Source organism: Furipterus horrens, unplaced genomic scaffold, assembly GCF_987537825.1.
Source record: "Furipterus horrens unplaced genomic scaffold, mFurHor1.1.pri manual_scaffold_13, whole genome shotgun sequence".
NCBI classification, from domain to species: domain Eukaryota; kingdom Metazoa; phylum Chordata; class Mammalia; order Chiroptera; family Furipteridae; genus Furipterus; species Furipterus horrens.
Window position 1 is genome coordinate 35,083,153 of NW_028327183.1, and position 12,222 is coordinate 35,095,374.

Genomic DNA, 12,222 nt, shown 5'->3' on the forward strand with positions numbered 1-12,222 from the left:
GATCTCCTTTTCTTTGTGTTGGAGCCTCCATGCCTCAAGCTGTTTGTCCTTTTTTCTAGTTTTCTGTGCTCCTTGGGAGATGTGATCTATTTTGTTAAGATCATTTCATTTTTATGCTGGAGCCCCCATTGACCGCCCAGCCCTTTCTTGGAGACTCCAGGCTGTGTCCACCACCTCCCACCTCCTCTAAGAGGCACCCAGTTCCCTGTGTCCTACACTGGGCTTCTGATCCCCCACCGTAAAGAGGAAAAGCCAGTCCTCTGGAGGTGGGACAGAGCCCTGACATGTCCTCCCCACACTCTGGGCCTGAGGTGCCCAGTATGCTCTCCTTGCCCACTCACTCTGGGGTTGGGCTGTGTTCTTCCCTAGGACTGCGGGCTTCAGCTGAGCGGGGAGGATGGACGCCGCTGCTATCCGCTGGAGGGCCACCTGCTGTGCCGCCGCTGCCACCTGCGGCGCCTCCGGCCTGGGCCACTTCCCTCACCTGCTGTGCATGTTACCGAGCTCTGAGCAGGGGCAGGAGCCTGACCCTGGGGCAGTGTGTGCGTGTGAGAGTGCGTGCGAGGGCAGGCGGGATGGGTGACCCAGGTCAGGGTTGGCACTATGCATCAAGGTGGCGTAGCTGCCCTGCCTCTGACGTCCACCCCCCGATTTGCCACCAAGCTGCTGTCCGAGGGGCCGGCCCCACGGCAAAGCTACTATTTATTCACCATCTGTGCTTCCTTCAGCTGCTTCCTTCCTTCCGGCTCTGCCCCTCCCAAGCCCCCTTCTGCTCTGAGGCTCCCCATCCCCTCCCTCCCGTTGCGTCCCCCCATGTGCCCCTGAGGGGCAGGCTCCCAGACCTACATGGGGTGCGTGTAGTGGCATAGGTTACCCTTGCAGGAGCCAGTTTCCTGCCCCTGAGGGGCCAGGGACTCCCTTCCAGAGTGCTTGGGCAGGGTGCGGACTGGCAGGTGGTGGTTGGCATAAGGGTGTGCATGTTTGTGTGTCTGTTAAACATCTTGCCCACCAGTGTGTGCCTTGTTTGGTTGGGGTCACAGGAGGGTGTGAGGCCTGCAAAGGAGGCCTGCCTTTGGCCATTGTGGTCACTGGGATTTGGCCCCTTGGATTCTAGTGGGTGTTTTCAGCCACAGTCGCATCCCAGTTTCCCTATCCCTAGCTCCTGGCTTGGGAATTTCTCCCTACCCCCACCCCTCATTCTTCAGCCTTGGGCAAAAGAACCTTCTCACGCGTAATTCCAGCCACAAGTGGGACCAGAGACCACAAAGGGGCTCCCTGCTCTTTGGCGGGAGAACACCTGTTGTAGGAAAGCACTGTATCAGGCTCCAGGACTAACGCATGTGATTTGACTTAAATTAAGTTTTTCCTTTGAGAATATTTTCATTTTCTTTGAAAGAATATAGTTTTCTTCTAAAACTTGACCCACCATTGTTATTTGTAGGAAAGTTATAAAAAAACTCACACATGTCCATTTGTATTGTCATATTTTCAGGTGGTAAAAGCATTGTAGTTTAACTATTTTTGTATAAATGTCTCTAAAATCTCAAAATATGTGTCTACCTTTCAGACTTTAGAATAGCATGGGGACTCCGTGATTGAAGAGTGGTGACTCAATGAAATGTGGTTTGAAGAAATGTGGATTCATTTTTTTTCTTTGAAACGCCCGTCAGCATTGAATGGCCTGTGCTGGAGTTCCTTGTGTGGGTGTGGCTCAGGGGGCAAGAGACCCAATCAAGATAAATCATAGTGCTTTTCACGGAATATTCTGACTTAAATCTCTTTGCTCCCGTGGGAACCTGGAGTGCCTTTTCTTAGATGTGGGGCCTCTGCTTGTAGGCCCATTCATCTGGGGGAGCCAGGCGGAAGGAACCAGAACGTTGTGGTGGGGGAGTGCCCATTGGGACGAATGGAGGGGAGGTGGCAGCCAGTGTGGTTCTGCTGAGCTGAGACCTGGAACTCGGAGGCCCCCTGGTGGGCTGAGGCAGCAACCAGCTGAGAGTTTGGTGATAATTGTTAACTGTTGAAACGCAGATTGTCCTGAGTTGGGGAAGTGTGTCTCCAGGGGAGGGGACTTCAGCAGGATCAGGGTGCTTTTTTGGAGAAGGGAATCCCAACAGGGCAGGTGAGAATTAATTACAGGAGCAGGAGCCTGTTCTTTTTACTTTTTTATTTTTAAAGGGGAAATGAGGGAGAAAGAGGAGAGAAACATTAATGTGTGGTTGCCTCTTGCATGCCCCACAACTGGGGACGTGGCCTGCAACCCAAGCGTGTGCCCTGACTGGGAATCAAACCAGCGACCCTTTGGTTCACAAGCTGGCGCTCAGTCCACTGAGACACATCAGCCAGGGCTCTTTCCCTTCTTTTTAAGCTGGAGTGCTTTGTTTTGTAGCTGATTATCACAAAGCTTTCTTCTGATTGCCTTCTTTTTTGCTTCTGACACCAAAGCTGCATTGCCCTTGGTTCTTTCTGTGGTTAATTCAGCCCTTCTCCTTTTCTTTGTGTCTGCTGTGGAGGCGACCTCGGGTCTCCCAGCTCCATGCCTGCTCCGTCCTGGTTCCCATGCTTTGCCACCCAGCAGGACTGCATTCATGTGCCGTACTTTTGGCAAAAGTCAGAGGCAAGGGAGTGCATGACTCTGCAGGCTGTGGGCACATCTCTTGCCACATGTCGCCCTTTCTCTCTGGGCTCTGGGGCCTGTATTGCCTTCTGTCAGGACTCCTGACTGCCACTATTCCTCTGACCACAGATCCTTTGCATGTGCAGTTCCCTCTGCCTTGTCCACTCCCTGCCCAGTGCTTTAATTCCTGGTCAGATCCTTCTGATCTCAGTTACACAAGTAAGCCAGGTTCCCAGTTATTTCACTTCACCAAACACCTAGAATTTGGACCCGTGCTCTCCAAGCTCATTTTTCCAAAAGCAGCATCTTCTAATCCATTTTCAGGAGTTGAGATGGAAGAAGCAGTCTCAACTGCTTCCAAGCCAGATAGATTGCCCGTGACCCTCCAACCCTGGGTGCCAAACCCACCTGCCTCTAGGATATCTTCTCTGATGTCAGTAGCTGGTGACACTTCTGACTGTTCCTGTAATCACTGCTGTGCTATCATGTATCAAGGAAATAAAAGTACTTATTTTCTTGATGTCCATCTCCTTGCTAGATGGTGTGCTGTCCAGGCCAGGGTCTGTCCATGGTGCCTGGCACATGGTTGGTACTATAGCCCAAGGCAAACCCTGCCCTGGCCTTTTAGGTCTAGACTTAGGAACCCCTTCCGCATTGGTTTGCAAGTCCAAGTGCAGCCTGAGTTGCTCAATAAAGGAGTCAGTGTAGGGCATAAAGGCTCAAGAACCAGGGTTTACTCAAGTAATAAACACATTATACCAAGTATGTGCACCTGTGCCTTGGGCACTGCACACCGGTGTGCCTTGTGCTAGGCCCCAGGTTCAGTACTCAGGTGTGGAGGCAAGACCCTAGAGTGCTGGGTCCACTGTGTGTGTGTGTGTGTGTGTGTGTGTGTGTGTGTGAGGGGGGGGGGGGGCGGGGGAGAGGTAGATGTTGGGCTGGGATGGTGGGCTCTTGGAGGGTTCTGGGGTGGGTCTTGGCCTGGGGTGCCTTCATAGTTGCACGGCAGGAGGGATGATGCTGACCCCTCCTGGTCAGGGCTTCCTGCCCCTCTTTGGCCAGGAGACACAGTGTGAGCTTGTTGAACTGGAGGGAAACGGGAGTCCCTTGCTCGTGAGGGGCTAGGCAGGGCCAGGCACTTTGGGCAGTGATGTATGGCACCTGGGAGGGGCTGGGCATGGAAATTCACAGCAAAAGGTCTGGAGAGCAACATGGACCAAGGAATGGTGCCAGTGGCAGTTGGGATGAGCTGGTGGTGTGTGGGGCTGTGCTCAGCACCATTTCCTCCCACTGCCACCCCCATCCCTGAGGTTGGGCTCCATCTCTGAGAGGGGCGAGGGCTGCAGGGTGGGAGTAGGCTCAGCCTGTAAGAGGCACCAGGAGGGCCTCAGGCTGGAATCTCAGCAGGGGTCAGGGAGTAAGGGTCACAGGTGACCTCCCACCAGCACAGCTCTGGAGGACCTGCTGCTGCATGGTGTGTGGGCCCTGCGTGGGTGTGGTGGGTACCTGGCTGGGAGAGGGGTGTGTGAACACAGGCTCTGGGAACTGGGTGACTGCTCAGAGAAGGTCTGGATGAGGGACTCAGAGATAGGAGGGGCCCTGTGGCTTGGAGTGGAGATGAGGCTCTTCCTGAGCCATCCTGGGAAGTAGTCTGTGTGGCACTGTCTCCCGGGGCAGCAGGAGCAGTTGGAGGCAGTAGGCACCCACCAGTCCCTGGTTCCTTGAGACAGAGTCCAGGATGTGTCCAGAACCCAAGGGAAACACAGCTGAAGCGGAAGGGTGCCTTCCCCTTCTATCTTCTTTCTCTGGCCCCAAGGGCACTGACGGGCTGGGCTTCCTAAGCCTGGGGTCTGTGTCACAGGTGGACCCTTCCCTGTCCAATAAGGAAGGTTCCACTGGAGGGCAGAGAAGGCCGGAGAGGGCCTCAAGGACATGAGGCCTCTGTGGGCCTCCAGGGACTGGGGGACTAGAGCCCCAAAACATCTGGCAGTTTGGAGGGAAGCGCTCACCCGTATGTGCCCAACTGCTCCCATGTCACTCCCATCTTCTCATACCAACGCACACTCCTCCATGGTCACTGTGCAGGTGTAGCTGCCCATGTCACACATACTTGCTCTTCCCACTGGTTTCATGACTGTCCTACAACCTCCCCCTTACCTTCCTGAAGTCACCTGTCATAGGTACCTGCTTGACACACAGCAGACTCACTCACCCCTTTGTGACAGCAGCTGGGCCATCAGTGCCCTTTCCACAGTCAGTTTTGTGTACACAGGGTGAGCTTCAAGGTCAGGGAAATGCATTTCACCAGGCTTGATGTTTACTCACCCTCATTCAATCCCAAACTTGGGAAACTCCATCTTTTACCTGAGCCTGTGGTACTAATGAGGATTTCCAGGCCTCTTCAGGTGGGTCCCGTGCCTGGCCTGTGGCCTGGCCTGTGGCCTGGTACTCCCACATTCTTGAGCTGTGTCTTGTCATTCCTTGTCTGTGTTCCTCTGAACAGCAGCTCTGCCACTTTGTGTTAGTATGTCATTTTTCACATGTTTGTCTTGTTTTCTTAAATAGTAAACTCATTAAAGGTGGGGGATTGACATGACTGGACCCCTCTGTCACACAGGGTGGAAACTAAATTTGAGCCAGCTAAATTATAATTTTCTACTCAACTAAAACTTTTATGTGTCTCAACACGTAGTGGAGTTCAGACAACTATGAAATTAAATGTGTGCGTGAATGCAAGCAGGCTGACGTGTTCTCATACAACTGGGGTCTCTCAATCTAGGTAAAAATGTTCTTAAAGTAGGTGAGTGATTACTATGAAAGACAGGGTAGTAAACAAAATAGTATGACTAAAATACTCTTAGCTGGATATACTCCACTGGTCCCCAAGAGGAGTACACCGACTATAATTTGTATCTTCTATTAGTGCATTTAAGGGCAGTAGTGTCTAAAAAGTGTGTCTATTCAAATATTTGTTGTCCTAACCTTGTAAAATCTGTATTTAGTCTTAATTCAAATTGCATAGCCCTGGCCAAGTAGCTCAGTTGGTTAGGTTAGAGCATCATCCCCATACACCAAGGTTGTGGATTCAGTCCCTGGTCAGGGCACATGTAAGAATCAACCAATGAATGCACCAATAAGTGGAACAACAAATCGATGTTTCTCTCTCTCAAATTGATAAATAAATTTTTTTTTAAAATGCGTAGAATTGGGGGTGGGGCTGGGTGAGCTCATTATTTGCATTGGTGAGTGAGTAAATGTTGCTTTAATTAACAAACAAACTCAGTAGAAATACGACCCTTACCTTAAAATGCACTTTCAAATTGTCTAAAGAGGACTTCAGGCCAAGATGGAGGCCTAGACTGACACGCTCTGTCTCCCTCCACAACTAAGAAGGAATACATATACCGCAAAACCAGAAATAACCAGAAGTTCCAGAAAATAAAGCTACATGGAAGTTCAATGTATGAAGTTATAAAGAAGTGGTGCTTGTCTGAACAGGTAGGAATGGTGAAGCCAGAGAGGAGAGGTCAAGCTGTGCTGGCGGTGGCAGCTGCAGTGGGATGGCAGTGGGACGGCAGTAAGCACACACACCCATACTTAAAAAGAGGCGAGAAGCACCTGGGGAGCACCCCTAGCTACAGTCCAGACCTGTCAGGTTGCGATTCCAATGCCGGGGAAGGCAGATCCCCATTACCTCGCACTGTGAAGGCTGGAGGGAGTGGGGACAGAGGAAGAAGCTCTTGGTCTCTCAGTGGAGCGTAAACGGCAAGAATCCATCTTGGACCCCCGCCCCCACACAAAATGCCACAATGTGGTGAGAAGGGTTGCTCGGTAGTGATGACTGCACGGGGCTCTGCCCCCTATAGTGTAGGAAGTGTGACAGCCCTGCCTAGGATCAAAGGTAAACAAAAAACTGTAAGGATGGCAGAGATCATGAGAGAGATCCCAGTGCTGTAACTGACCAGCCAGCAAGTATCTGATCTAACGGCTCAGCAGATAGGAAATCATTCTGAGGCACAGTTCAGAGCTTTGGTTATAAATGCTTACAGACCTAACAGCAGATCTTAAAACAAGATGGGGAAGGAATGAAGGCTAGTCCTGCTGAAATGAATGAAAACACATATGAAACATGATGAGGGAAACAAAAGCAGGGAGCAAATCAACAAATAGGAACATAGGGAAGGAACAAACAGTCAACCAGTGCAGAAAGAGGAAATGAAAAGTGAGGAATATGAGGAGAGGCTCAGAAACCTATGGGACAGCTATAAGAGGGCCAACATTTGAATCATAAGGTTGCCAGAAGGTGAAGAAGAGGAACTAGAAATTAAAAAATTATGTGAAAAAATAATGAAGCAGAACTTCCCGAAGTTAGGGAAGGAAATAGACTTACAAGTCCGGGTATCACAGGGAGTTCCAAAAAAACTGGACCCAGGGAGAACCACACCAAGACACATTATAAGCAAAATGTCAAAAATTAAGGATAAAGAGAGAATCTTAAAAGCAGCAAGAGAGAAGAAGAGAATTACGCACAAAGGGGTCCCAATAAGACTATCAGCTGATTTCTTAAAAACTGCAGGCAAGAAGGGACTGGCAAGCAGTATTCAAAGTAATGAAAAGCAAAAACCTACAACCACGATTACTCTATCCAGCGAAGCTGTCATTCAGAATAGAAGGGCAGAGAAACTGCTTCCAGGACAAAGTAAAACTGAAGGAGTTCATCAGATCCAAACCACTGTTATATGAAATGTTAAAGGGACTTGTTTAGGAGAAAGAGGATCAAAGCTATGAACATTAAAATGAAAACTGTACCACAGCAATCAACAGCAGAAGCTAGGGAACTGAAACAAAGGGAAACTAAGTAGGCAATGAGAGTGGAAAAAGAACTATAGGTATGGGGAACATATTGGGTGAAGGTCAGCTGGGAGGGGGAAGGGAGAAAGGGAGGGAGATGGTACAGGAATTAGCCATAGTAGGAGGGAGTGGAGTAGACAGGAAGATGTTGAGAACTATATGCACAACCAATGGGCATGGACTAAGTGGGGGGACAGCTGGAGGGAGGGGTTCATTGGGTGAAGGGGAACAAAGAAAAGAAATTGGGACAATTGTTAACTGTTACTCTGTTCCTTGTTCAATTATGTTCACTTGTTTGTGTTGTTCATTGGTTTCCTGTATCAGGTGATATCATATGGTATTTTTCTTTCATTGCCTGGCTTATTTCACTAAGCATAATTCTCCCTAGTTCCATCCATGTCGCAAATGGCAGGAGTTCCTTCTTTCTTTCTGCTATATAGTACTCCATTGTGTAAATGTACCACAGTTTTTCAATCCACTCATCTACAGATGGGCACTTAGGCTGTTTCCAGCACTTGGCTATTGTAAACAGCACTGTTATGAACATAGGGTGCATAGGTTCTTTTGAATTGGGAGTGTCAGGATTCTTCGGATATAATCCTAGCAGTGAAATCACTGGTTCAAAGGCAGTTCCATTTTTAGTTTTTTGAGGAAATTCCATACTTTTTTCCATAGTGGCTTGCACCAATATGCATTCCCACCTTACAGTGCACTAGAGTTCCCATTTCTCTACATCCTTGCCAGCACTTGTTGTTTGTTGACTTGTTGATGATGGCCATTCTGACTGGTGTAAAGTGGTATCTCATTGTGGTTTTTATTTGCATCTCTCTGATGGCTAGTGATGTTGAGCATGCTTTCATATGCCTATGGACCCTCTGTATATCCTTCTTGGAGAAGTGTTTGTTCAGGTCCTTTGCCCATTTTTTAATTTGGCTGTCTGTCTTCTTCATGTTGAGATGTGTAAGTTCTTTATATATTTTGGAGATCAATCCCTTGTCTGAGGTATCATTGGCAAATATGTTTTCCCATATGGCTGGTTCCCTTTTCATCTTGCTGATGTTTTCTTTTGCTGAGCAGAAACTCTTTAGTTTGATGTGGTTCCATTTGTTTATTTTTTCCTTTATTTCCCTTGTTTTAGGAGATGTATCAGTGAAAATATTGTTGCATGGGATATCTGAAATTTTCCTGCCTATGTTTTCCACTAGGACTTCATGCTGTCACATCTTACATTTAAGTCCTTAATCCATCTTGAGTTTATTCTAGTGTGTGGTGTAAGTTGGTGGTCTAGTTTCATTTTTTTGCACGTCCCTGTCCAGTTCTCCCGGCACCATTTGTTGAAGAGGGTCTTCTCACTCCATTTTGTTTCTTCCCCCTTTGTCGAATATTAGTTGACCATGTAAACCTGGGTTTATTTCTGGGCTCTCAGTTATGTTCCATTGATCTATATGTCTGTTCTTATGCCAGTACCCGGTTGTTTTGATTACAGTGGCCTTTAGTATAGTTTGATGTCAGGTGTTATGATTCCTACTATTCCGTTCTTCTGTCTCAAGATTGCTGTGGCTATTCAGGGTCTTTTTTGGTTCCATATAAATTTTTGAAGTATTTGTACTAGGTCTGTGAAATATGTCACTGATGTTTTAGTAGGGATTGCATTGAGTCTGTAAATTGCTTTGGGTAGTATGTACATTTTAATGATGTTGATTCTTCCCATCCATGAACATGGTACATGCTTCCATTTATTTGTATCTTCCTAAATTTCTTTCTTCAGTGTTATGTAGTTTCCTGAGTACAGGTCTTTTACCTCCTTGGTTAAGTTTATTCCTAGGTACTTATTTTTCTTGTTGCTGTAGTAAGTGGGATTTTTTTTCTAATTTCTCTCTCTGATAATTTATTGTTGGTGTACAGAAATGTCTTTGATTTCTGAATATTGACTTGGTACCCTGCTATTTTGCTGAATTTACGTATTAGGTCGAGTAGTTTTTTTCATGAAGTCTATAGGGTTTTCTATGCACTATCATGTCATCTGCAAATAATGACAGTTTTACTTCTTTTCCAATTTGGATGCCCTTTTTTCTTTTTTTTCTTTTTTTTTTTTCTTATCTGATTGCTGTGGCTAGAACTTCCAATACTATGTTGAATAGTGGTGGAGAGAGTGGACATCCTTGTCTTGTTCCTGATCTCAGGGGGAATGCTTTCAGTTTTTGCCCATTGAGTATGATGTTGGCTTCAGGTTTCTTGAATATGGCCTTTATTATATTGAGGTATGCTTTCTCTATTCCCATTGTGCTGAGTGTTTTCATCATAAATGGGTGTTGTATTTATCAAATGCCTTTTCAGCATCTACTGATATTATCATGTGGTTTTTGTCTTCAGTTTTGTTTATGTGGTGTGTTATGTTTATTTGTTTGAGAATATTAAACCATCCTTGCATCCCTGGGATGAATCCCACTTGATCGTGGTGTAAGATCTTTTTAATGTGTTGCTGGATCTGGTTTGCCAGTATTTTATTGAGGATTTAGCATCTATGTTCATCAACAATATTGGCCTGTAGTTCTCTTTCTTTGTTGTGTCTTGACCTGGTTTTGGAATTGGTGTAATACTGTCTTCATAGAAAGAGTTTGGGAGTCTTCCCTCTTCTTGGATTTTTTGGAATAGTTTGAGAAGGGTAGGCGTTAGTTCTTCCCTAAATGTTTTGTAAAATTTGCCTGTGAAGCCATTTGGTCCAGGACTTTTTTGTGCCAGGAGTTTTTTTTATTACTGTTTTAAGTTCACTCTTTGTTATCAGTCTGTTCAGGTTTTCTGCTTATTCTTGATTCAGTTTTGGAAGATTATATGTTTCCACAAATTTGTCCATTTCATCTAGGTTGTCAAGTTTCTTGTCATATAGTTGTTCGTAGTAATTTCTTACAATCCTTTGTATTTCTGTTGTATCAATTGTGATATCTCCTGTTTTGTTTCTGATTTTGTTTATTTGGGTGTTCTCTTTTTTTCTTGATTAGCCCGGCTAAAGGCTTGTCAATTTTATCTTTTCAAAGAACCAGCTCCTACTTCTGTTGATCTTTTGAATTGTTTGTTTAGTCTCTATGTCATTTAATTCTGCTCTGGTCTTGATGATTTCCTTTCTTCTACTAGCTCTGGGCTTTGTTGTTGTTCCTCTAGTTCTTGTAGTTGTAGGGTTAGATTTTTTATTTGAGATTCTTCTATCCTTTTTAGGTAGGCTTGTATTGCTATGAGCTTTCCTCTCAAGACTGCTTTTGCTGTGTTTCATAGGTTTTGGGCTGTTGTGTGCTCATTATCGTTTGTTTCTAGGAACCACTTGATTTCTTCCTTGATGTCATTGTTAACCCGTTCATTATTTAATAGCATGTTATTCATTCTGCATTAGTTTTTAATGTATGAGTTTTTTCCTTGAGGATGATTTCAAGTTTCAAGGCATTGTGATCTGAGAAGATGCTTAATATAATTTCAATTTTCTTAAATTTGTCGAGGCTTGTTTTATGTCCTACTATGTGGTCTATCTTTGAGAATGTCCCATGTTCATTGAAAAGAAAGTATATTTTGTTTCTTTGAGGTGAAAAGTTCTATATATACCAATTAAGTCCATTTGATCTAGAGCAGCGATTCTCAACCTGTGGGTTGCGACCCCTTTGGGGGTCGAACGACCCTTTCACAGGAGTCACCTAAGACCATCGGAAAACACATATATAATTAAATATTGTTTTTGTGATTAATCACTATGCTTTAGTTATGGTTGGGGGTCACCACAACATGAGGAACTGTATTAAAGGGTCGTGGCATTAGGAAGGTTGAGAACTATTGATCTAGAGTGTTGTTCAATGACTCGATATCCTTGGTGTTTCTTTGCTTCAAAGATCTGTCCATTGTTGACAATGGGGTGTTAAAGTCCCCTACTATTGTTACAGCTACATAGGCGAGATTGAACACTCTGAAGTGGTGTATAAAGTAAGCAAAGGATTTTATTTGCTGGCCAGTTGGGCAGACCCTGAGCTGGTCTCTAACAAACTCCAACCTCCTAGGATTTTTAGGCAGGGGCTTATATACTGGTAATGCCCCTTTGTGTCTTCTTTGGCGGGAAACAGCCTTAGGAAGAGGGGGGCTGCGCAGGACTGTAGGAATGTCTTTGCAGTAACAGGAACAGAAATTTGCAAGGCTATAAGGTTATCTCTGGCGGCAGCAAGCTCTCCAGCCAGGGACGAATTCTTTGCGTAGCAATTTATCTTCAAAGGACAAGATATTCTGTAAAGTATAACTTTCACAAATGTTACAAACAAGACACAAGCAAATGGAAGGTGATAGAGGCTGAGGTGCTTTTAGCTTGTATAAACAAGACACAAGCAAATAGAGGCTGAGGTGCTTTTAGCTTGTATAAACAAGCTACAACACTCCTCCCTACATTCTTCTTTCCAAGGCTTTTTAGCAAGTCCTTGCTACTTCTTACAAAGAACATTTGAAGCCCCTACATATTTACATATTTAGCAGACCTCTGAAACTTTTTACAGGGAATATTTGGTGCCCCTACACTGTGAGTGTGTTGCTGTTGATATCCTTCCTGTAATCTTTCAAGATTTTCTTTATATATTTGGGTGCACCTATGTTGGGTGCATATATGTTTACCGGGGTTATATCTTTTTGATGGATTTTTCCCTTAAGTATTATGAAATGTCTCTTTTTATGGCCTTTGCTGTGAAATCTGTTTTGTCTGATATAAGTATTGCTACCCCAGCTTTTTTTGT

At 45.5% G+C, this 12,222-nt stretch overlaps 1 protein-coding gene across 5 annotated transcripts in view; it reads left to right on the forward strand.

Moving 5' to 3' along the window:
• WTIP (WT1 interacting protein) overlaps nt 1-12,222 on the forward strand; it is a 251,559-nt gene that overhangs the window by 26,855 nt on the left and 212,482 nt on the right. The window contains exon 8 of one of the 5 annotated variants that reach the window (XM_090260321.1): nt 370-982. The exons of 3 other annotated variants lie outside the window; for them this stretch is intronic. In XM_090260321.1, coding sequence (XP_090116447.1) covers nt 370-510 — 141 coding nt within the window. In that variant the 3' untranslated portion in view covers nt 511-982. Of the gene's footprint in view, nt 1-369; nt 983-12,222 lie in introns of those variants that run through there. One more of the 5 variants, XM_090260322.1, reaches the window with a different exon arrangement.